General features: G+C 37.5%; 1 protein-coding gene across 1 annotated transcript in view; it reads right to left on the minus strand.

Moving 5' to 3' along the window:
- Positions 1–11,289: 11,289 nt before the first annotated feature.
- The window catches only part of FCHO2 (FCH and mu domain containing endocytic adaptor 2), a gene marked incomplete at both ends in the record, with an annotated part of 107,976 nt that continues 92,349 nt past the window's right edge, over positions 11,290–26,916 (minus strand). The window contains 7 exons of the mRNA XM_084232941.1: positions 11,290–11,312; positions 11,611–11,775; positions 14,424–14,488; positions 15,114–15,313; positions 25,004–25,136; positions 25,476–25,631; positions 26,870–26,916. The exon at positions 26,870–26,916 is cut by the window's right edge and continues 25 nt beyond it. Coding sequence (XP_084089067.1) covers positions 11,290–11,312; positions 11,611–11,775; positions 14,424–14,488; positions 15,114–15,313; positions 25,004–25,136; positions 25,476–25,631; positions 26,870–26,916 — 789 coding nt within the window. The remainder of the gene's footprint in view (positions 11,313–11,610; positions 11,776–14,423; positions 14,489–15,113; positions 15,314–25,003; positions 25,137–25,475; positions 25,632–26,869) is intronic.

Raw genomic sequence — 26,916 nt, forward strand, 5'->3', positions numbered from 1 at the left:
TTTGTGATTGGCTCTTTCTCCTACTGGCTCTCCACCTCCAGGCAGATGTGTCCGTTTTCCCACTTATCTTAGAATTTCTTTTTATCCCTGTCCAAGGTCTCTTAAAATTTACTGTTCCAATTAGCTTTAAATTTTAGCCTTAAAATGTACTGCCCTCATCAGCCCTCCTGAATTTCTCTGCCCTTATCTCAGTAGCCACTTTAACTCTCCCGAAGTCCCTGCCTATCCTGTCTGTGAAGCTGCCATATAACCCTGACTTACCCTGGAGCTCAACAACACCGTAGTCCCACCTCATCGTGGCTTCACTCCAGGGAACAACAGCCAACCATTGTCCAAAAGTTTTATGTATGGCATTTTTTTTTTTTAGATATATTTTTTTAAAGATTTCCTTAATCAAGAACCGGGGTACAGGCCAGATGCACAGGAGGGTGAGAGGATTCACCAGAGACAGAGCAGGGAGCAGAACAGGCAGACTGACTGAAATACACTGCTGAGGGGAGCAGTGGGCAAGACAGGAGAGGTCTGGGCAAGCCATTTGGGATTCTCGCCGGCCGGCTGGGATCAAACCAGCGCAGAGGCTGTGGACAGCTTCACAGCGTGGCACTCAATCGCCTGCGCAACTAGGGAGGCCCTGTATGGTATTTTTTTTTTAAGATTTATTTATTTATGCATACAAGAACTGGGGTACAGACCAGAGATGTGGGGGGTGAGAGGATTCACCAGAGACAGAGTGGGGAACAGAACAGGCAGACTGACTGAAATATACTGCTGAGGGGAGCAGCAGGTGAGTCAGAAGAGGTCTGCTGTGCCATGTGGGTTGCTCCCTGGCCAGGGATCGAACTTGTGCTGCAGAGACTGCAGATTGCTTTATAGTGAGGTGCTTAACCCCTTGCACCACCAGGGAGGCCCTGTATGGCATTTTTAAAGAGACATCATATGGTATGGTATATATTGTAATTGTTTTATTATTGTTGTTGTTAATCTTTTACTATGCCTAGTTTATAAATTAAACTCTATAATAGGTATACTATGTATGGGAGAAAATATAGGTTTTGGTACTATAAGAACGGGTATAGATTCTGGAATTATCTGGTGATTAGTGATAATAATAATAATAGTAGGTATCACATTATAAGGATACTTTTCTGTGTAAATAGTTCAACATTGTTAATATGATGTATATATTTGCCTTGTTGGTTGATCATTAACATATAGGTACACAGAGCAGTCACAACTATTTTAATTCCTATTAAGATAATAGTACTATTGGGCCTCCCTGTTGTTGCAAGTGTTCAAGTCTCACCACAATAAAGCTGTCTGTAGCCACTGCTGCATGAGTTCGATCCCCAGCCAGGGAGCTACCCACATGGTGCAACAGACCTCTCCTGGCTCCCCATCGTTCCCCCCAGCAGTGTATTTCAGTAGAGCTACCTGCTCTGCTCCCCACTCTGTCTCTGGTGAATGCTCTCACCTCCTGTGCCTCTGCCCTATACCCCAGTTCTGGGATGCATAAATTAATCTTTTTTTAAAAGAAGATAATAGTACTATTTAGGTCGTGAGGATAAAATTTCTATAATTCTCAATTGGCGGTGATAGGGCTAGATCAGTGAGGCTTGCTACTGGTCATCCTGCTGCTGGTGGATGTAATGTGCAGTCTGCAGCCTAGAATTGTTGTTCAACTGTGGATTTGTTCAGTCTGAATTGCTGGGCAAAACAGTATTGATGACATAGGTCCACGGGCAACAGGGTATCTATGTGTGCATTAGGTAGTCAAAGGGGCAGGCCACAGAGGGGTATTTTTACTATAAATGCTATTATGTGTGCTAGTCATAGGGAAATAATTAGATAAAAATTAATGTTTTTATTTCAATGTTGAATTATTAAATTTTAAGTAAAAATTTAATGACTATAAGATCTTAGTAAAAACTAGAGCAATGAGTAGTAGAAGTGATTATACTAAAATGTAAAATAAGAAAGTCTTGTTTTTAATCATTCAGCTTGATTTCCTCAGTGGGTAATAATGATTAGAGTTGGAACTAATGTAGCTTCAAATAATACACAAAATATAATTATGCAACCAAAAGTTATAATTTAAAATATTTGTAATAAAATTAATATTGTAATGTTTTTTCAGACAGGTGATTTTTTGGATAAGTGAATTTGGCTGGCTATGAGTATTAATGGGAGAAGCCTTTAGTTCTATTCTGTCTTCAATTATTCTGAAAATGTTCAGAATACTTAAACTGTCTCTCAAACTAACCAAATTTTAAGAAAGTTTCTTAGAAACATAACTCATTTATTTTTCCCCTTATTGTCTCATCTTTTTTTCTTCATGGCTTTCAGTCTTTTGATTTCTAATATGAGTCCTTACTCTTGTATATTTGAAAACATTTCATTGTGAAAAAAAATGCAGATAACTAAATGAAGAAAAGGAAAATTAACTTAGAATCTCAACTCCTAGGAAGTTTCTGAAAACAAAAGTGGAATATGCAGTATGTGCTCTTACAAGTTTTTCTGCTGTGGCTTCATCTTTTATTCCTCAGGCATTGAAAATGCCCTTAAAAGTTGCCCACAGTCTCATTATTTATGGGGAAAAAGTTGCTGAACTTCATTTGAATTTGGTAACATTTTGGTAATCATTTTCTATGATTCTCTGATGGCAACATTTCTATGCTGTTTCTCTAATGACTTTCAGAAAATGAGGGCAAAACCCTATTCATTTAAAGTTCAGAGGGGCCTCCCTGGTGGCGCAGGGGTTAAGGACAGTGCTGTCAAGCTTTCACCAGCTAATGCAACTTGAGTTCAATCAACAGCCAGGGAGCTACCCACATGGCACAGCAGACCTCTCCTGTCTCACCTGCTGCTCCCCTCAGCGGCGTATTTCAGTAGATCTGCCTCTGCTGCTCCCCACTCTCTGGTGAATGCTCTCACCCCTGCACCTCTGGCTTACACCCCAGTTCTTGTATGCATAAATAAATCTTTAAAAAAATGTTACAGAGGTTTCATCCTGAAGCACAAAACAGATGAGTAAAAATAACCCAGTTGCAGTGAGTCAGGCAAACTGCTCTGACCAGGCTGTCCTGAGAGTTAGTTTTGGAGCTGGCCCATGGAGGGGTTGCCTGGTTCTGCACTCGCCAGGCTAGTCCTGCCTCTGCTGACCTAGGAAGCTGCTTGCAGGCATTGCCCCTCCCAACTCTGCTCTGACTTCCTTAGGATAGGCAATTCATAGTTTGTCTGTACAGTTATTGCTCCAGAGGGTCAGCACTAAATGTAGTTGGCAAGCAAGGTGCTCATATACCCAAATTGGGAGCCACTCAAAAACAGGCCCCCACTTCCCCAGTCCTAGCAAACATTTTTTAACTCTCAGTGACCACAGTTCGGATTATGTGGAGAGGACTGCCATGCGTCTTGGTGTAGCCACTATACGAGATAGCCATTTCATATTTAAAAGATGTCCTTCAACCATAACCCTGTCACTATGGACTGGGCTGTGCCTCGACCCCGTGACTAAGGCCTGTGCTTTCTGATGATTGCTAACAAGATCACATTTCTAGACCCACAAGGCCAGAGCCAAACAGACAAAGTTCATGTCACCTTAGTCTTAGACAAGGAAGTGGCATTTTCTTTACAAATGAAAGGACAACAAGTGGTGGGTTTATGGTTGCAAATTAACAGAGGATTATAAAAAGTCTTACTTGCTGGGAAGGCAGAGCATGCTTGCATAATAGTTTGACATAACTTTAGAGTTAACAATCTTCATGAGGCACTGCCGGGCACCTATCAGCCACAGTATCTTGATGCCTGGGAGGCTGAACTTGTCTGTGGGAGCCAGCTTCACTGGCTGCTGGGTAATTTAACACCTCATTAGGAAAAACAGGTATTCTCCAGGGTTTCATTTGGGAAGCTGACCTCAGAGACACTGATCATATATAGCAGATATCTAGATATTTTTCCTTGACTGCTCTAAGCCATTCCAGGTGATACGGAGGCTTGCAGTTATTCGCATGGAAAAAAAAAAAAAAAAAACAGAAGTTGACATTTCCAGGACTTTTATAGCTAAGTTGATATTATCTGGAAAATTTATTGAAGCTATGTAAAATATGCATGCCTTGGCACGTTTGACAGACTACAGTATTACTTCTGGTTAATTACTGAACCTTAAAATAATGACACATATGCTTCAACAAGGATGGAAGGCAAAGGCACAAATACCGGATGGTTACGCTCATGTGGAATATAGAGGGGAAAAAAACAAAGGAACTGACAAAACTTAAGCAAAATAAGCCCTAGAAATGACTGCAAAATTGAGTACTAGAGCAGGAGGGTGGGTGGGGTGGGGGCAAACAAGGGAGGGGACCCAGTGGCCTAGAGTAAAGGTGTGGTGTGGTGACATACTGAGGAGGTGTGACCCTGTTCCCCTAAATCATACACAGTGTTGTGAACCAATGTTTTCTCAATACAGAAAAAACAATTACAAAAATGCCCACATACTTGTTCCCCAGAGAGTTCAGGAAGCACAGAAGAATACTCTTCTATTTCTAATAACTTGCCTACAAACCAAACTTATATTTTCCCACAATTATTAGCAATCTTGTTTTATATAGTTCATAGAATGACTTGTTTCATTCTTGCAGGAGAAAAAATTATGTTCATGTATGATTCCAATTTATAATGCCCTCATGAAGAAAGGGAGCCGTGGTTCCATGTTTGACTTCCAAACCCTCTCATTTCTGAAAAAAAGGTGGAGGGGAGCTGAAAAGAAATAATTAATGATCATAATTACTTTGCAGATACATGAAATGTTCATGCTTTGCTGATTCTCTCTGAATTGGTATCTTGAGGGGATCTAATAATAAACTCCATCTCTGACTGAGGAACTAAGTATTATGGGTGCTTATGTCACTTTGGAGAGGTGCTGGGTTCAGAGGAGGGTCCTTGGGTCCCCTTTGAGAAAAGTTTCATCAGAGAAAAGTTTCATCAGAGCTCCCCTTTTCGGAAGAACATGGCGAGTTTCTCCAGGAAAGTTTCCGCACAAGACAAAGACATTTAGTTATATCCAAAAGAGCAGGTTTATTGTAAAAAGGGAAGGGAAGTAAAGGACACTTGCAGAGACACAAGCAGGCAGAAAGCGCCATCCCTGAAAGGGACAGGTTTGTTAAAAGAGAGTCCTGAAAAATACTGGATGGTCTCACTCATAGCAAGAATTCAGAAAACCTAAATAAGGGACCAGGAAAAAGACTAATTAAAATAAAGTAAAAATCAAACTCAACAAGCAACTATAAACCAGAGACACACTATGGGGGGAGGTGGGAGAAGGGAGTAGGATCAAAACAAGGGGGGTGGGAATTGTATGGGGACTCTAACCAAGATGAAAATGCATACATCGTGCAAAAATGAAAAATGTTGTAAAACGTTTATAAAATTAAATAAATAAGTAAATAAAAAAAAGAGAGGCCCACATAGTCCCCGGAGGGCAGCCTTGGGAGTAGAGCTGCGCTGAGGCTTTGCTAAGGGAGAAGGTTGGTGACGAGAAACACCTGCATATTCACAGGCGGGCCGGACAGCTGCATCTTGCCAGGGCAGAGATTGTGCCTATACAGTCTTCTCTATGGAAGAGGTTCATTCCTTTGTGGGAGTGTTAGCTACTGTTAAATTATTTCTAGGGTTGGCACCTAAGGATTTTTTTCTGTATTTGGCTTGGTTATTTATTTATTATTTATCTGGATATTTGACTTTTTAAAGACTGTTAATCATTCCTACTGCCACCTCCAGTTTCTGGTCTTGTAATAACTCCTTCCCAAATTTACTCTTCTTAGCCTTCATTAGGTGCCACCAATTGGGATCACAAAAAAGTAAAGCAAAAAGTTGCAGCTGTGTGCCCACAGGATTCTGAAGTAGATTCGCCAAGAAGCTTTCCTTACCTAGAGCAGCAACATGGTTTAGATGCTCTGGCCGATGCCGTTCTGAATATGCTTAAGTGACCCATGCAAATTAGTATGAAGGTGGCTTAAAAGTGTGGTTTTCAAAACACTTTCTGAAAAATTTTAAAGTCACTCATTAAGTTTTCTAACTAATGAAATACTTCATTAACAGAAGGTAGAAATAACCTAATATTTTTTTGAACCTTCATCACACTTCAGATCTCTGGAGAATATCACTGGTATAAATCAGCCTATTCTGGACGTTGTAAAAACATCAAGTTTCTAAACTGAAAAAGGCTCTGAATTTTACCAAAAGCTCCCTGGGAGACCACCTTATTCCCACACTCACACTTACACATCTCCTCTGTCCCTTCTCTGTATAATATTTTTTTTTCAGAGAATAATTTGGGCAGGAAAAAAAAAAGAACTGACCACAGGTGATTCCTCTTACTCACTTAGGCAAAAGAATCAGAGCATATAGTTTTAAGATGCACACACACAAAAAGCAGAGCAGAAATCTGCTTCCTACACCAATAAGCAATACAAAGTGGACCAAGTGGTAGACCAAGGCAATGATCAAAATAGGCCCTTATGCAGAGGTCTATATGCTGTGTTTACATCAACATGAAGTTCAACTTGCACCTCCAAAACTATTTTTCAAAATAGAAACTCTTTATTGTAAATGTGATACTTACCTCACTGAAAAAAATGAAATTTAGGCAGCAAACATTTTGTGGAAAGAAATAACCATCATTCAGAGATTACAACTTGGTATTTTTGTAGAACTTTGTTCTAGATGTATGCATTTCTAAAAGTAGCATATTATTGTACGGGAGCAAAAATCTGCCTCCCCCAAATGTCCTTTTTGCAAAAGATTTATTTCATGGAAGGGGCTCTGAAGACAGAGTAGTTGCTTTTGATATTTTTTATGTGAACAACTCTCTTACAAAGGTCTGTCCCAGAAAGACTAATCTTACAGCTCTTTTTACCTGGGGAGGCAGAACTAAATCTACCTACCTTTTGTTTGCAGTACCTTCCCCAGTAAACAAGTTCCCCTTTCTTCCTTCAGTCTCCCTTGTCTTGGCTTCAGAAGCTGTATCTTCATTAGCTAAGTGAGATGATGTTATGCTGGGGTCTCTCCCTTGGAGGTATACATTATTCATAAACATCTCTTTGGCTTCTTTTATCAATCTGATTGTGTCTTTGTCAACCTATAAGAACCCAGAGAGGTGCTAATGATTTCCTTTGGGCCCCAACTTGATCGAATAATGTCATGGCATGTCTATAAATCTTCATGGTTATTTTTAATATTGGTAAGATTTTTTACCATCTGGGAATTACAAAATCATTTAACCAATCTTTCCATTTTTTTCCTATTATAAAAATGCTGCAACAAGCATCTTTGTGTGTACAACTTTGCTTACTTCTCTCATTATTAGAACAAATTCCCAAAAGTGATAAATTAATAGTTTAAATGATACATCAGTTTTTAAAAAAAGGTTTTGATAAAAATTGCTCCAATTTTCTTTCTAAAGATAAAAACACTTTTCAGATTTACCCTATTCATTTCTAAGTTCATGTTGAAAAGTATTTTAAGAGTTCAAGATGCAAAGATTCGATGAGCCATATGTTATAAGGACATATGTCTGTTCCAGTCAGAAATGCTGTTGGCCAGACCATCTTCAGTCATTCCTATCCCTTCTCCTTTACCCACTCTCAACATAAAGCCTACTTGTTTTCACTCTGCCTCTTATACAATTCTGGCCAATAGGATACAAATAAAAATGTACTGGAACTTTCTGACAAAGCTTGCACTCTCATGGCAAAAGATGACATATTTGGAACTGTCTCTTCCTGCAGCTTTGGATGTAAATAGTCTGGAGCTGTGGGTTTACTACAACCATAAGGAATATGGCCAGAAATCATTTGTGATGTGAAAAAAAATTACCCATTTGCTTCAACTACTCTTAGTTTTATTATTGGCAGTTAAAAACATTACTGACAGATAAAATATAAGCTATGGTTTTGAGTTATAATTATCAAATGTATTTAAAAATCGGGATAAAATATCTACATATAGCAAGAAATGGTGAAATGGACGTTTAGTACTAAGAGCCACCAGCAATATGCACATTTAAGAGGACGGAGTAGTTAACAAAATGGAGATGGGGTGCAGTGTGTGGCAGAGGACTGTGTTTATCAAACCTTGTTTTCTTTTCCTCTTAGGCATACAACCCAACTGTATTTCCCCTCTTTCTTCACAGGGAGATGGAACCACAGCTCAAGTCCTGGCTAATGAAACGTGAGCAGAAGTGATGTTTCTGATTCTGGAACTAGGCCATAAAAGAATCCCAGGTAATTTTTGCTCACTTTCCCCAAGAAGTGATGTTTCTGATTCTGGAACTAGGCCATAAAAGAATCCCAGGTAATCTTTGCTCACTTTCCCCAAGAAGTGATGTTTCTGATTCTGGAACTAGGCCATAAAAGAATCCCAGGTAATCTTTGCTCACTTTCCCCATCTGCTGGTCAAATGGAAATTTTGAGTGCAATCATAAAATGGAAGGAGGCTGGGTCCCTAAAAATAGAAGAGCTCTTCCTCTGTATGACTAAGATGTGGGTGACATAATATTTTATAGTGTTAAGCTCCTGAGATCAGGGATTTGTTTATTACAGTAGTTTGCAGCATTCACTCTAACAGAAGTGGGAAGAAAAAAAGATTTAAAAATAAGGATGTGTACTACATGGTATAAATGGGAAGGGTGCTACCAGCCTTTTCCCAGCTCTGACTTAAATTAACTGAACTCCATTTTATGATACAGATTTCTCAAAATATTCAACATTTAGGATGAATTGTTTTAAAATTTCTTTTTGTTACTTTCCAAATTTACTGTTTTTTGAGAGGCTTGGTTACCTCTTGGTAAAAGAATTTAAAAATCTTAAGACTGCGTTCCCTAAGCAACTGGTTAGGAGGAAACTTTCTACTGAAGTTTAACAATATAAAAATTCCTTATTAAGCAATTTCCACTTTTTTGGGTTATATCCAAATGAAGTTTTCCTACATGACTAATACTAAAAAAAATGAAATCGTCCCAAACCAAACTCATTCCTTACCTAATTGGCCATGTCCTAACATCTATGATACAGCTACTACTGTCAATAGGAATATAAAGACACATAAATTCAACTGATTAAATTATATATTACATGTTTATTAAGGGTACAACCTTTATGTAAAATTTACATTTTATGAAAAAATCAAAAATATTTACAAAATTTTGTAAGATAGATTTACTCAAAGTAGTAAATAACAATTCTTAAAAACTCACATTTGTTAGAGTTCTGTGTTTACAAATTCTTAGTTAAAGAGGCAGCTACAAAGTTTATCACTGTACATAAGCAAGAACCAGCTTGCTAAATACATTTCTCATTGAAAATCTGTTTTTTACACCATTAGTGGATTTTTAAATGGAAAAAAGGTCAGTATAAACTCATATGGCTTCAAAATTGTAACCTGCACCCAATACAAATTTATCAACACTTGGTATGAAGACTGTGGTAAATAAGAAAGTGCAGAAGTTTAACCATTTCACTAATTCATACATATTTTTAAGGTAATACTTGATTGAAAACAAACGTGTGTATAATGGTGTCTGAATTCCAATAATAAAATATTAACTGCCCAATAAAAGCAGTTTCACTGCAAAGCAGTTACAGTTAAGATTCCAGTAAGGGACTGTAATTGGCATATAAAAGAACACAATATAAGAGTTAGGCATTCTAATTTTACTGTTTAGTAAAGATGAATATTCTAGCAAATTGTCCTATGTGTTGCTTCAGTCAAATCTAAATTTAGAATTGGGCTAACACTGAATACATAAAAAGCACATATTGTGTTATATATATTGCTAATGAGTAATCTCTGCTGTATTTAGGTAAAGCAAGATGTTACATAAATGTCTAATAAGGGGTATTTTCTGTAAAGCTTAACAGATTAGTGGTTTTATATAAATTACTATATATAACACAAATTTATCACTTCTATGCAAAATGTAAGATATGGGTATTTATAAATAAAAACTCCCAGTTGCAAATTATAAAACTTTATCCAATATAATGCCTTAAATTGTTAAAATTAGGTTTTTTAAAGGAAGCTTTACCCAATTCATACTTCAAATTTCCATTTTTAGTGGGTGGCAAATAAGAAACCACACAAAATGCAGTACTTCTGTAATGGCAAAATTAATCTTTTCAAAAATGTATTCCTCACAAAATACTACAAAACTCATACTCACAACATATTCAGCAAATGTATACATTTCCAGTGATAAACAGAGTAAAAGGAAATATTGAGTTAAAATACTAATTACCAATTTACCTGTTTTAAGAATGACATACTTTTGATGAAATTGAGGTCAAATATCTAAAGGCAATTTTTTTCCCCATTAGGTATATTTCTTTCTAGTGTCTACAGTGTATCACAAAAGAAGTGAACCAGGGTTGGTAAGTAAATTACTCTTTTGTTATTCTGAATTCCCCTCCCAACTGCAGTCAAAAGATTCTGATTAGAAGATACAGACTGTGAGGAAAAAAAAAGTGAGGCACATCAATGAACACAAACTGGATAGGCACATCTCTGGTTTTTTGTTATTGTTTTAAAGGCACACATTATGCAATTCATAGAAAAATAAATTAATTCTACAGCATTAATTCATCAAAACAATCACAACTTCTATAAAGTTAACTAACTGCAGAAGTAAATTTCTCTGCTGTTTTTGCAAGCTTATTTTAAAACACATTGCACTTGAGGATTTTTTAGAAAATAATATAAAACACCATTTACACTTTGCTTATATAAGATTCAAATTATAATTTTTTTGCATATAACTTGGGCACTGGTCTGATTACTTTCATGGCACATAACTCAATCTGATTGAGTATTCTAAGTTAACATCCAAAACTTAGAATTCATGTCCTATTTGTATCTAAAGCTATCTAACTCCAAAAATTTATGGAAAGCTAAATTTTGTGCTTGCTCTCCGAAATTTTAGGCCTGATATCACACTATAACCCCTTTTTAACAGACACTGAAGATAATTTAAAATTTCAGCTTATGAGAACTTCATTTTACTGAGAATCTGAGTAAATGTGCTTCCTGAATATTTCAGTTGATCATTTACAGCATTGAAAATGATTTCAGTGCTATTTCTTTTGATGACTCACTTCAAAAGTGCAATTTAATATTTGTAGTCAGCTCTTAAATATGTCTAAGTTTTAAAGACATACAAGTTAAAATAGTGTTTGGAAAGACTAGATAATGCAGAATGGCAGGTTTGTACTACCCCCTTGAGCCAACCACGTTCCAGGGCCATCAACAGTCAGCCAGGTACCGACCTGAAAAACACCAAGCAGACCTTACAAATGAACTCACAGGAGGATCTTTTCACTGTGGTCATAGACACAGAACCTAGTTCCCATCGCTATTTACACTACATCAAAATCAGATCACAGGTGCTCAGCTACACTGACTAGAGGTACTCTCCCCCAGGTGTGTGTCTACTTGGCACCTTGTACCAAAGGTCAAAGAAAAAAATGTCCTGCCTTTACATTATACTTGGCAGTTGTTTAGTAACTGACTTTTAGAATACACAATTTCCCCATGTATTAAGAAACTGGAAATCTCCCAACTTACCAGTGGCAAACCGCTTCTTTAATAAGGAAAGCCGATAGCCAGTGCCTACAAGTTCAATGTCTACTCCTGAGAGGGTACTTCCCTCACTGAGGAACTGCACTGCAAGTGTTGCAGGTTTACTCGGTCCTTCTGAAAGATCAAATTTTGCTCTGAGGGATCCAGAACCTATGAAAAATAAAGATTTATACAGGGTAACATAAACTTCAAATGACCAAGTAAGCTAAATTCTACCAGTCCTATGCCAAATTCATGAAATGTGTACAGTAAACGAACTGTCCTATTTCCAAATCAGACTTAATCAGTGAATCTAAATTTTCATTAATCTAAATCTTTGTTTACTACTGAGATTCCAAAGCTATACTATGTTAGTCGCTGAAGGACAGCTCAGAGGGAAGCCCCAGGACTGAGGGATATGAGTAGGAACAAAGTCAAATCGCGGTAATGGGAGAAGGAAAGATAGCTACGACTGAAAAAAGCTATATCGACATTTCAATTTTCTATTCACCTTTTAAAAATTTAACTGGTCCAACATTATGCCAAATAGATACTTCTAGGGGTGCTTTCTTTTTGATAAAACCATTTATTCCACATACCTCAGTCTAACAGCATGGCATAAACAGTAAACCAAATAATTGATAAATGCTGTCATAGAGATCTTAGAAGCTGTGGGCACAAAAGCACATAAAATGGGGGTGATGATGTGTATTTCACGAAATGGTTACTACTTCTATATGTCAGAAAGAAAGGTAATAGGATACAAGTGGAGAACTAGAGATGAGACTAGAGTAGAAGCAAGGAACAAGCTCTAAATATCTTTACCTGCCATAAGAAACTTATGACAGAACCACAGGCAGCCACCAAGGATAAGGAGAACAAAAACATTGTACACTGGAGTAGCATGATGCAGGGTAAGGAGATCTAGTGAAAGTCAATAAAATAGTGTTGGGTTCTGGTGACAGATCTGAACTAGGTTAAGGAAAAGGAAAGAAGGGAAAATATTTGGAAGATATTTAGGAGTTAGAACCAAGGGGTGATAAAGGTGTCTAGGAAGGTTCCAGGTGCTGGTTAGGGGAAAGTAGACAGAATTGCTGAATAGCAGGAATATTCTGTGATTCCCTGTACAGAAATTTAACACTGCAGAGAGAAATCTTGAGGAAGGCACCTAACCACAGACCCAGCCTATATTGCCTGGTGGCACAGATCATTAGGGAAAGATGAATTGCTGTCTAATTCTTAACCACTGTAATTTTTGACATAATTCAATCCTGTGAAACTGTGACAGCAGGCCAAGAGCCACCACCTTGGCAATTCTTAAGCTTTAAAATTATTTCCTGTATCTCTTCTGGGCATAAAGCCAAAATAGAAACAGATTTCTATTTTATAGTATTCTAATTTAGATACATCTTTTTTTTTTTTTTTTAGAGGCATGTTTTATTTATTCATTTATTTGTTTGTTTGTTTTGTTTATACATGCACTGGGTAGTCAGAAGCGCGGGAGGGTGAGAGAATTCACCAGAGCCAGAGTGGGGAGCAGAACAGGCAGAAGGACCGAAGTACACTGCTGAGGGGAGCAGCGGGCAGCAGGAGAGGTCTGCACGCCATGTGGGACCCTCCTCTGGTGGCCGGGGAGCAGCCGGGGATCGAACGGGCACTGCAGAGGCTGCTGGCAGCTTCGCAACCCAGCGCTCAACCACTGCGCCACCGGGAAGGCCCTAGATACATCTTTTTAAATGCTGACTAACCAAATCAGAACCACATTTTAAGACATTTCCATGTCCTTATGCAGACACTCTGATACCTGAACAGCAGAGATTAAAAGAAAATCTGTGTGTTATTTTTGAGAAAAAATACCCTTGGTATTTACATATAGTCTGATTAAATAGTAGAAAAACACAGCTTTCTTCCTTGCAAAATGGTTTTAAATCCTTACTTCAAATAGGACTTCTGGTTTTCAGTTTCAACTAGGAGTTTCAGTTTTGCCCCCCTAAAGTCACTGAACAAGAGTGAAAGGCCACCTAAAAATAGGGACCTTTAAGTACCAAACAGCAGCAAAGAAGTACAGATTTGCTTGGTTATTTCATCCAATGTGTGGTATACTAGTACAAGTTTGATTTAGCAAGGCATATATAAATTAGTAGTTAATACAGAAAAGCTACTGATGTTTTGATCACATGCTTAAAAATGTTCAAAAAGCTGAGCAAACTTGAAAAATTATTGCAGGTTAATTAGGCAAAGAAATTCTATTCAATGAGAGAAAGACAAATAATTAATGTTAAAGACTTAATTAAACTGAGAATTACATTCTCAATTAAGTTAGGAGTGATCAGCTAGCAAATTTTTTTTTTTTTTTTAACATTGGGAACACAAACAGATGCCGACTTAGAAGTAGCTATTAACATCTTGAAATAGATGGACTTGAAGGCTGGGCACTTCTACAAAATTTCTGGGTGGCCAGGAGGACTCCATAAACAGAATGAACTAAAGAGTGAGTTCAATCAGTTTTAATTAGTTATCAGGTTACCTAGCTGGGATAGTTCTGTTTTTTTAAATTTACTTTGTTAGCCCAGAAATGTTAAGCATTTACACAATAAAGTTACAGCAAAACAAATTCTTTTTCTTACAGAGAAAGCATATTCAATCAAGAGGGAAAAAAAATGTGCTCTGAATTTGGTCTACGGTGTTTAAGGTCTTAACTTCCACCTAGTGGTCAATTCTAGAACTGAAGGCATGAAATTCCAAGAACAAACTGCATAAACATGTCTCAAAAATCCATTTCAGTTATATTATAAAGAAAAAAGCATGTACACACTCACCTCCATTTTCTGATTTTTCTGAAATTCCAGACAGTTTCCAAAAGGCTTTCATCTGTTCTGCATTCCTATAAAAAGAAATATCTTCAGATTGCCTATCCCTGTATAGGATACTGTATCAGATAATCAAGTGAGTAAACCAATAAAAACAGTTATCTCACCGAGCAATTATAGTGCTAAGTTTACTTTTAATAGTATCACCTGGTAAAAATATGTTTGATATAAATATGCTGTATCTTAATTAATGGAAGTTTACTAAATTATGTAATTCTCATTTCTATTGGTTAGAAAAAGAAAAACCGAATGTTTAGGTGACTGAGTACCTTCATCTCTCAAGGAAAACACTAATGGTGAAGCAAACAGAGTGGTTGGAGTCTAACAGAGGGGACAAAAGAGGTAATTAAAAGGTATGTCAATGCTATACTTTAATAATATCCTTATTTTTGAAAACTTATAGAGGTTTTAGCAATGAATCATTCAAGTCTGGGTGGTGACAGCAAAACCAGTTTTGTTTACTTTGGAATGAGGCTAGTGTGGCTTAACGAGTAAAATGAATAGCATCTTTTATAGAATGGTTTCTATGGGAAAACACAAACTTTTCAAACTAGTAAGTCAACTTTCAGAACTTAGGTTCTAAAAGTGGGGGGGCTGCAATAGAAATTTAGCAGAAACTCAGAAATCTACTTAATTTACCATATTGCAGGAGGGATGGACTGCATGTTTGTGACTCCTCCGTCCACTGGTACAACCACCTGTATGTTGGAAAGCGTATTTGGTGCCACCATAGCTCCTGGGTTGTACTTATAATCCACTCTAAGATCTGTGGTGCCAGGAGTACATTTCCAATATGTTGCAAGATTTAAAGGAGTAGAATGAATACCATTTGATGATACCTTTAAAGAAAAAAAAAAAACAAAACCCAAACAATTGACTTAGGCCTGAAAAGTAAACAAGTCATATTAATGACATGTATACTTGAACTCAGCAGTTCACACAGCTGTTTGCTAGGTAAAGCAGGCTCTTCTCAAAGAACTAACTAATTCTTAAAGGGTGAGCCTGGGACTACCTACATCAATATCTTCATGGTACTTGGTTAAATGCACAGTCCTTGGCTCCAAATGCAGAAAATCTAATGTAACAATTTAGATGCAAGGCCCAAAAATCAACATGTTACCAGGTCATTCTTATGCATGTAATGTTAGAGTACCTCAACATATTGATATAAGGGATAAAGAATCTAGCAGTTAGATGGAAAAAAGGATGGGCAACCTATACAGTTCTGTAAGCTTGTAATTAGAATACTTCCAACCTCAAATGTTTAATTTTAACCACATGACTCACAGTAAATGGTAAAGATCCTTTCAACTCTTCAGTTTGCTTCAAAGATTTCAATTGAGACCTACCCTGTTTCATTTGCATTGACTCTTCCTTACTTTATATTCTATATACTTTTTCATTTCTCCATGCCACCTTCTTTTTTTATTATATATACAAGTTTTTTCAAGGATATAAATTTTCTTGCCAGAGTTTTTTTTTTTTTTTTTGATATTTACATCATTTTTCATTTTTGCACAAAGTATGCTTTTTCATTTTGGTTATAGTCCCCATACAATCCCCCCACCCCCGTAGTGTGTCTCTGGCTTACAGTTGCTTGCTGATTTTGATTTTTACTTTATACACAATGGAATACTACTCAGCAATCAAAAAAGATAAACTCATGCAATATGCAGCAACATGGATGGAGCCGGAAGGGGTCATGCTCAGCGAAATAAGGCAGAAAGAAAAAGAAAAACACCAGATGGTCTCAATCATAGCAGGAATTTAGAAAACCTAAATAAGGGACCAGGAGAAAGACTAATTATAATAAAGTAAAAATCAAAATCATACTACTTGCTTTCTTACACAATTATTTACTTACTATGTTTACTGTTGGTTCATTTCTGGGCATTAGATCGGGAAAGAAACACTGAATATCTCCTGAATGAATGATGAACACTTGGAAGTCAATTTAAGTGACAGTAGTTTTATTTATTTCATAGAAACAGCCATTTTAATTAGCTACCCTCACAAAAATTCAAACAATAGATAAGCATATAAAATGGCGAACTTATCATTGTCATTCTTATTCCCTGTTTTTAACATTGTGGTATATAGTTCTGTGCAAACATGTTAGGCATATGCAAATGTGGATCTCTTTATAATGGCCATGGTAATTCATTTAATCAATCTCTTCCTCTGGATATGTACTTAGGTGGTTCCCAAACAATGCTGCAGTGAACATTCCTTGCACCTTATCTCTTTTTCTGCCTGACTTCTCAAAGTGGAATTCTTTAATTCAAGAAACAATCTGTTCGTCTATTCAACAATCTAAGATTCTATTAATCTGTACTTCTACTAACATGTAGTCACACCTCTTAAAATTATTAACTCGGGCCTCCCCAGTGGCGCAGTGGTTGAGCGCTGAGTTGCGAAGCTGCCCGCAGCCTCTGCAGCGCCGGTTCGATCCCGGGCCGCAGGTTGAGGGTCCTACATGCTGTGCAGACCTCTCTTGCCACCTGCTGCTCCCCTCAGCAGTGTACTTTGTCAATCTGCCTGCTCTGCTCTCCCCTCTGGCTTTGGTGAATTCTCTCACTCTCCCGCGCTTCTGACTGTACCCAGTGCTTGTATAAAATAAATCTTAAAAAAAAAAAAAAAAACTATTGGAGGGGGCGGAGCAACATGGCGGCGAGGAGACGCTGTGAGTAAGATCTCCCATTAAAAAAAGTTAATAGGGAGGAAAAGCGGCAGGTCCCAGTGAGAACTGGGACACGGAAGATAAACGGACGACTCCAGCAAACTACCCGAAGAAGAAAGTTGCCATAAAAGAGGACCAGAAGGGAGGAAAGCGCAGAACCCTGCTCCCCTCCCCCACCCACAGAGGCGGCACTCTCCCACCGGCAGAGAGGAGGATAACAACAAACCAACCAAAACGGCCAACAAGAACAAACGACGCAGCAAGCGGGACTGTGAGTGGAAAGGAACTATTGCAGCCACCACACCCCGTGAACGGGAGCTGAGGCGAACCCTGCAGGATTCGCCGCCGCGGTGAGCGAACGGCTCTGGGCGCCATTAGAGAAGAACAAAGACCCCGGGAGACGCGCACACAGCCCGGGCTGCCGGTAAGCTTGCGCGGAAAAGCGGCGCGCTTGGCGCCCTTGAAAAGCAAATGCAGACCTGGATCGCGGCTGCCCAGGTCCCCGCGCCTGCGACCTAGGCTTGCGGGGAGACGCGCGGAGGCCCTCCTCACTGAGGTGAAGGTCCCTCCCTGAGTAAGCAGGAACCAGGCGCCCAGGCACGGGAGCTGGTGCAAAAGGCGCCATTCCCGCGCCACTGAACTGGGCTACAGCCCGCGTCCTGGAACTGAGGGCTTTGAACTGAGACCCGGGGCACGAAAACTCGGGGCGTGGGTTCTCCACGACGGTGGGGCACAAGGCAGACACAGCACCCCAAAGCTGTTGAGGTTTACCCTACCATTCCCGCTCTGTTCCCTGTCCCACGGGGTGGGGGGAGGTGAAAAACAGCCCCCCAAGGACAATAGGAGAGATCTCTGGCGCCACCTAGCGACCAGAAAAAAAAAGTCACTAACACCCCATAGAACAGGAAATTTCTTAAGACTGCTTGAAAAGGGCAGAAGGCTTCTGGAGGACCCAGTGGCCAGCCGGGAAGTTAGCCCACGCCAGGCCCCTTCCGACCAGCAGTCTGAGCCCACAGAGGGAGCAGGCACCCACGTCCGGGGCAGACCGGGTGCGCAGAAGAGTGTGCCTGAAACCAGAGGCGCAGGGACTGCATCCCACTTCGCCATTTTAGAACAGGGACATTTCTTCAGTAAAAACTGCCTAAAACCAGCAGAAAGCTCCCCCAGAAGCCAGAGATGGCTCCTGGAAGAGCCAGAGGGGAGCGGAGAAGTTCACCCAAGATGCCAGCCAGTCCGAGCAACACAGTGTCCCAATGCATACGACAAATTAGAAAACAGACAGGGAGTAGAAGAACCACACGCAACCTAACAACTCCTCAGGAAAGAAGCACACCACAAAAAGAAAACCACTCCCCAGATTGCAACGACAGCAACTTGGAAGAACTTCTGAGCCTTCCAGAAAGAGAATTTAAAATTGCCGTGATTAAAAAAGTGATAGATCAGAAGAAGGAAATTGAGTCCCTAAAGAGGGAAAACAATGGTCAGAAGAATGAAATTGAGTCCCTAAAGAGGGAAGTAAAAGAAATGCAAGAGATCAAAGAATTAATGGAGGAACTAAAGAACTCTGGGAAAAGCAATGAAAGCAGAACAGATGAAATGGAAGAATGAATAAGTACTCTTGAAGACACAGAAATAAAAAGAACCAAAACAGAAAAGGAAAGAGAAGTACGAAGGAAAAAGAACGAAGAAAGACTTCGGGAACTATCTGACTCCATGAGGAAAGGAAATATAAGAGTTATAGGAATTCCAGAAGGAGAGGAGAGAGATGTAGGAACAGAGAAAATATTCCAGGAGATAATTGAAGAGAACTTCCCAAATGCGAAGAAGGAGCTGAAAATTGATATACAAGAAGCAAGAAGAACACCAAACTTCCACGACGAAAGGAAAAACACAGCAAGACACATAATAGTAAAGGTCCCAAGAATCCAGGACAAGGAAAAAATAATGAAGCTAACAAGAGGGAAGAAACAGATAACATTCAAAGGAAAACCAATCAGGCTGACATCAGACTTCTCTGAAGAAACACTACGGGCAAGGAGAGAGTGGAGGGACATAGTCAACAGACTCCAAGAAAACAGATGCCAACCAAGAATACTCTATCCCACAAAGCTCTCTTTCCTCCATGAAGAAAGAATATGGACCTTCCCAGACAAAGAGAAACTCCGGAATTTCATTGCAACTAAACCCCCACTCCAAAAAATACTACAAGGAATCCTAAAGCCAGAACCTCAGAGGGACGAATAACAACGAAAGAAGACCAAAAAAAAAGTTATTAAAAGAATAAATAAATAAAATCAAAGGAAAGACAAACACAATGGCAAATACAGATGCTAACATATCAATATTAACTCTAAATGTAAATGGACTAAACTCTTCAATAAAAAGACACAGAGTTGCAGCCTGGATTAAGAAACAAAACCCAACCTTTTGCTGTCTCCAGGAAACACATTTAGCTACAAAAGATAAAAATAGGCTCAAAGTCAAAGGATGGAAAACAATCCTACAAGCAAATGGGCCAAAAAAGAAAGCAGGAACAGCTATACTTATATCAGATAAAACAGACTTCAAACTCAAAAAAATAAAAAGAGACCCCAATGGTCACTATATTATGATCAAGGGGACAATACTTCAAGAAGAAATAACACTCATTAACATATACTCACCAAACGAAAGAGCACCAAAATATATCAGACAACTGTTGTCCTCTCTGAAAACAGAGAAAACACATACGTAGAGAGAGACTTCAACACACCACTATCAACAATGGATAGATCAACAAGACAAAAAATAAGTAAAGAAACTAAAGCTCTAAATAAGGACCTAGAGCATTTGGGCTTAACAGACATCTACAGAACACTAAACCCAAAAAAAAACGGAGTACACATTTTTCTCAAGCGCACATGGATCATTCTCCAGGATCGATCACATACTGGGGCACAAGACAAACATCAACAGATACACCAAGATTGAAATACCAACCATCTTTTCTGACCACGAAGGCATCAAACTAGAAATAAACCATAAAAAGAAGGCAAGGAACTATCCTACCTCATGGAGATTAAAAACCACACTACTGGAAGACCACTGGACTAACGAGGAGATCAAAGAAGAAATTAAAAAATTCTTTGAATTGAATGACAAGGAGGACACCAATATCCTAAATGTATGGGATGCAGCAAAAGCAGTAATAAGAGGAAAATATATAGCAATAGAAGCTCACATCAAAAAACAAGAAAGAACTCAAAGAAACAACCTAATCTCGAAGCTCAAAGATCTAGAAAAAGAACAACAAAAAAACCCCAAAACCAGTAGAAGAAAAGAAATAATAAAAACCAAAGCAGAAATAAATGAAATTGAAACTAAAAAACAATCCAAAAGATCAATGAAACCAAGAGCTGGTTCTTTGAAAAAATCAATAAAATAGACAAACCCCTAGCCAGGCTCACAAAGGAAAAAAGGGAGAAAGCACAAATACACAGGATCATAAATGAAAGAGGAGAAATCACAACGGACACAGCAGAAATCAAAAGAATAATCAGTAACTACTATGAACAGTTATATGGAAACAAGTTCAACAATCTAGAGGAGATGGACAAATTCCTACAACTCTACAATCACCCAAAGCTAGATAAAGAAGAAATAGAACACCTAAACAGACCAATTACAAGCAGCGAAATTGAAATGGTAATCAAAAACCTCCCCAAAAACAAAAGCCCAGGACCTGATGGATTTACAAATGAATTCTACCAAACATTCAGAGACGAATTAGTGCCTATCCTTCACAAACTCTTCCAAAAAATTGAGAAGGAAGGGACAATACCAAACACGTTCTATGAAGCCAATATTACACTAATACCAAAACCGAATAAGGACAACACAAAAAAGGAAAACTACAGGCCAATCTCCCTAATGAACACTGATGCAAAAATCCTCAATAAAATTTTAGCTATCAGAATCCAACAATGTATCCATAAGATAATTCACCACGACCAAGTTGGATTCATTCCAGGGGCACAAGGATGGTTTAACATCCGAAAATCAATCAATGTTATCCAACACATCAACAAAAAGAAATATAAAAACCATATGATAATATCAATAGATGCTGAGAAAGCTTTCAACAAAGTGCAACACCCATTCATGATAAAAGCCCTTGAAATTCTTGGGATACAAGGAACTTACCTCAACATCATAAAGGCCATCTATGACAAGCCAACAGCCAGTATCATTCTCAATAGTGAAAAGCTGAAAGCAATTCCATTAAGATCTGGAACAAGACAAGGATGTCCACTCTCACCACTGCTTTTCAATATAATACTGGAAGTCCTAGCCAGAGCAATAAGACAAGAGAAAGACATCCAAGGAATCCAAATAGGAAAAGAAGAAGTCAAACTATCACTATTTGCAGATGATATGATAATATACATAGAGAACCCCAAAATCTCCACAGAAAAACTAATTCAATTCATCAATCAATTCAGTAAAGTGGCAGGATACAAAATCAACACGCAAAAGTCAGTAGCCTTCCTATACACAAACAATAAATCTGAAGAAGAAGAAATCAAAAAAACCATCACTTTTATTATTGAAACAAAAAAAATCAAATATTTGGGAATAAATCTAACAAAAGAGGTAAAGGACCTATACAAAGAAAACTATAAAACACTGTTAAAAGAAATAGAAGACACAAAGAAATGGAAAGACATCCCCTGCTCATGGATTGGAAGAATAAACATTATTAAAATGGCTATCCTACCAAAAGCAATATACAGATTCAATGCTATTCCAATCAAAATTTCAATGTCATTCTTCAAAGAAATAGAACAATTATTGATGAAATTCATATGGAATCACCAAAAGCCCCGAATAGCCAAAGCTCTACTGAAAAAAAGAGAAGGAAATGGAGGCATCACACTCCCAGACTTCAAACTATACTACAAAGCCATAATCATCAAAACTGCATGGTATTGGAACAAGAACAGACATACAGACCATTGGAATCGAATAGAAAATCCAGAAATAAACCCACAGATTTATGGTCAACTAATCTTTGACAAAGGAGCAAAGACTATGCATTGGAGCAAAGAAAGTTTGTTCAATAAATGGTGCTGGGAAAACTGGGTCGCTACATGCAAAAGAATGAAGCTTGACCACTACCTCACACCATACACAAAAATCAACTCAAAATGGATTAAAGAACTAGACATAAGACCTGAAACCATAAAATACATAGAAGGAAATATAGGCGAAACACTACGGGATTTGCACATCAAAGACATCTTTACAGACACATCACCCAAAGCAGTGATAGTGAAGGCAAAGATAAACAGCTGGGACTACATCAAATTAAAGAGCTTCTGCACAGCAAAAGAGACAATAACAAAAACAAAGAGAAACCCCACCAACTGGGAGAACATTTTTGCACCCAACACTAATGATAAAGGACTGATCACAAAAATCTGCAAAGAGCTGATGAGACTCAGCAACAACAAAGAAAATAATCCAGTAAAAAAATGGGCAGAAGAGCTAAAAAGAAACTTCTCTGAAGAGGAAATGCAAATGGCCAACAGGCATATGAAAAAATGTTCAACATCACTTGTAATCAGGGAAATGCAAATCAAAACTACCATGAGATACCATCTCACACCAGTGAGAATGGCACATATTAAAAAAACTAGAAACAACAAATGTTGGCGAGGGTGTGGAGAAAAAGGAACTCTTCTGCACTGTTGGTGGGAGTGCAAACTGGTCCAACCACTATGGAGAGCTGTGTGGAGATTTCTGGACCTACTAAACATTGAGCTTCCATATGATCCAGCAATTCCACTCCTAGGTATTTACCCAAAGGACACAGAAACATCAATTCCAAAGAACACCTGCACCCCTATGTTTATAGCAGCACTGTTTACAATAGCTAAGCTTTGGAAACAGCCCAAATGCCCAAAAATAGATGACTGGATCAAGAAGATGTGGTACATATATACCATGGAATATTACTCAGCATTCAAAAAAGATAAACACATGCAATTTGCAGCAACATGGATGGCGCTGGAAGGGATCATGCTCAGCGAAATAAGCCAAAAAGAAAAAGAAAAATACCGGATGGTCTCACTCATAGCAGGAATCTAGAAAACTTAAATAAGGGACCAGGAAAATGAATAACTATAAGAAAGTGAAAATCAAAATCAACAAAAAACTATGAACCAGAGACACTTTTTGGGGGGCGCGGGGCGGGAGGGGAAGGATTGGGGTCAGAATGGGGCGTTTGCAATTGTATGGGGGAATATAAAAATAAAATTTATTATTTAAAAAAAAAAACAAAAAACTATTAACTCACTGATGTCTTAATATCCAACAGCTCTGAATATGGAAAAATGTCCCTTGTCATTAGTAAACTGAATTAGACATCTTCTTTTACTATATTATGGGGCTCTTTAGAGGAAGTCTTTTGATATATATTACAGGTATTTTCCCCCAGATTAAACATTTAACCTTTAAACAAAATAAATGTATAAATTTGTTTTAACCAAATATTTTATACATTTATTCAGTTTTGTGTCAAATATCTCATTCTCCAAGTGCATGGTTTCTGGGTTTTTTATCGTACTTAGTCTTCCACGCGTCAAGATTAAAATATATATATAGACACATAAATATATTTACTTATGATTTATCTTTGTATCGCTATGGATTCATTTACCATTAATAAACCTTTGATAATGTGGATTTCATTCTGGTTAAAGGTATGAGTTAGGGTTTCAGCTTAATTTTCCCCAAATCTCCAGCTTGGTGCCCCAAAATGATCTATTGAAAAGTGTCATTTCCATATTGCCTTCAAGTGGCTATATATTGTTACATAATTTTCTATTCTTAATCTATTTCTCAATAACCTGTTCTATTCATCTGACCATCTATTGGCATAACAGTTTAAAACTAAATACTGTCACTTAATACATTTTCCCATCAAAATTAAAATTCATTCCATTGTTGGAAACACTTTTTATTCGTCCAAGTTCTATTCTTCGAGAAAGCTTAAAAATGACTGCCAAGCCTCAAAACATATACATATACACCTCTAATGTAATCTCATTCAGAAATCAAATAAACTTAATTTAGAAGCAGCTAAATTCTTTAAATGAGTCTTCATTCATGAAGTATACCTTTTTAACTATATTCAAGTGGGTAAAGATTATTATGTAACAAAGGCAACATTTTATATTTATTAAAAAAAAATTACAAAGACATGAAGAGCAAAATCTTTTTGCTGTCTGATACATTTAATGTCATTATTTGGGCCATTTTTTACCTAGTTTTATTGTAAATATTCAGTAGTTTTCTACACTTGGCTGTTTGAGAGCTATTTTTAAGCTGATCACTTTAAACTCTATATTATCAGATGATTCTAGTGAGTTTTCCAAGAATATAACCTATAAGCAATGTCCTTATGAGAATATTCTGGTTCTTCCTTTCCAATTCTTATTACTGGTTATTTTAGTCTCTTGTCTAACTACTCGAAGACATTCAGAAGAATTTTAGATACTACTAATAATGACCATTTCATTTGTTATTCCTGACTTTGATAGTTTTAGCTGTTTCATTACTAAGATTGATGCTGCTGGCCTTTCATGTATTTATATTTTACTCAGTATTTTAATCAGGAATAGATGGTACCTTTGATCAAAGTGGTCATAATCTCCATCTCCATAGGTTTATTAAGAGATTTTCTGATTTTGAAATACATTTGCATTCTAGAAAGAGTACCATCACTGATACATAATTCATTTAATGATTTGCATGATTCTATTTGTTAATACTGTAATTTAGAATTTTACAATGACATGACACTTACCTGATACTTTAATACATCTACATTATAATAAGAAGCAGCTGGATTTTGCTCTGATAGCTTCTTGAGGTAGAGAGTAACAGCTTGCATATTCATCCAAAAATCCTTTGTGTTAGAATCACACTGTGATGGGTCACTGTATGTACAAGAAATATTTTTATTTTATATGACTTATCTTTATCCTTGCTTCTGTATAGTAATTTGGCCTTGGAAAGACAAGTAGAAACGTACCAAAAGGGAAGATGGGGAAAAACTAAATTTAAGGGATAAAGAATGGAACACAGCCCTTGAAGCTTGACTGAAAGATGAGAAAGATTTAACGATAACTACTACCATGACCACCAAAACCAAAAATGCAGCATAAGGCTTTTTTATTATAATAATTTAGGAATTGTCTTCCAATTAAAATTTATTGCTTCAAGAAAGGAAAAAAATTCTAAAAAACAGTTTACCTTCAAAACAAAAATATACAAACCTGAACACAAGTTGTGCATTTGGAAGAATTTGCTCTAGTCTGCTGATATTTTTCACCCTGAAGCACAGCACAGCTGGAGATGGATTGCTAGTGAAGACTTTAATAATTCCACTTGGAAATGATATTGTCATATCACCGGTGATCTTCACGATACACCTGAAATTAGGGGTTTCAAAACATTTAAGCAGTAAAGTTTTAATCTCCATGTAAAGCATATTTGATTTAAAAACCATGCTTTTAAATCATGATTATGATTTTTCAATTTCATCATAAAAAAATAATTCTTTGTGAAATGGTATACTCATCTAGCATTAGATTGTCCTAGAATTAAACTCCAAACACAAATGCTAGAGCGTCCCTCCAAAAACATTGGTCATCATCATTTCTCTTCTCAAAAGCCTCCACTAGCTTCTTGTGTCCCTCAAAATGAAAGTCAGACTTCTTAGGGTCTACATACCTATCCTTTTCTGGTTCCTCGAAAGATTCATTTTTGACTTCTCTCTTCCTGCTTATTCCTACTTAGAGACATGGTTCTCCTTGCTATTTCTTAAATATGCTAAGCATGTTTCTACCTCAGTCTCTTGCCAGAATGTTCTTCCCTCAGAGAGCGGCATGGATTGCTTCTCAATGTCTTTCAAACACTTGCCTAAATTAATCCAAAAAAGGTTTTCTCTGTTCATTTTATCTAAAATAGTAGCTCTCTGTTGTAATTCTCCACCTTCTTACCCTTGAGTTTGTTTTCTTCATATCAATACCCCGACTTTTCCGGTAATAACACACATTCATCAAATATTTGCATGCTTAGTTTGTATAAGACTGTTATAAATGCTGAGGATATTTCAGTAAACAAAGTTCTCTCCAGAACTTGCATTATCAAGAAAAAATTAATCAAACTTTGCTCATAATACAAGTTTGTAAGAGTGTTACAAATAATAAGCACTCGAATATTTGATAAGTGAAATAAATTTTGAATGGATAAAGTTAGGCAGGAAAAGTAGGGGTCATTCACCCAAGCAACATCTTAGAAATTTCTACTAGTGTCTCAAATAAGATCTTTCTTGTAAACATAATTTCACTCAAGATACACATTAGGCCAACATTCAGTTTCACCCTCATCCAGGTCAGCTGTCATAACTGTGATAGATAGATACATTAAAAAACAGATGTGTCAAACTGGTAATAAAATCTGGGCAAGAATGTAAATAAACTGGAGGAAAAGCTATTACTATTGCTGATTACAGTGATTTTTAAAATTTGAAAAGTAACCCCAAAAGAACTATAATTAATAGCAACAAAAAGCAGATAAATAGAAAACCCTAACCTATACAGAATCAAACTAAAATTTACCATACTGCCCACCCCCAGCCCCCAAGCATTTCTTTGTTAAAACTAACTTGGTGGGATCTGCTCCTTTAAAGTAGGCATTAACAGATTCTGTAAG

This window comes from Talpa europaea (genome assembly GCF_964194135.1).
Source record: "Talpa europaea genome assembly, chromosome: 5".
In the NCBI taxonomy this organism is placed as follows: domain Eukaryota; kingdom Metazoa; phylum Chordata; class Mammalia; order Eulipotyphla; family Talpidae; genus Talpa; species Talpa europaea.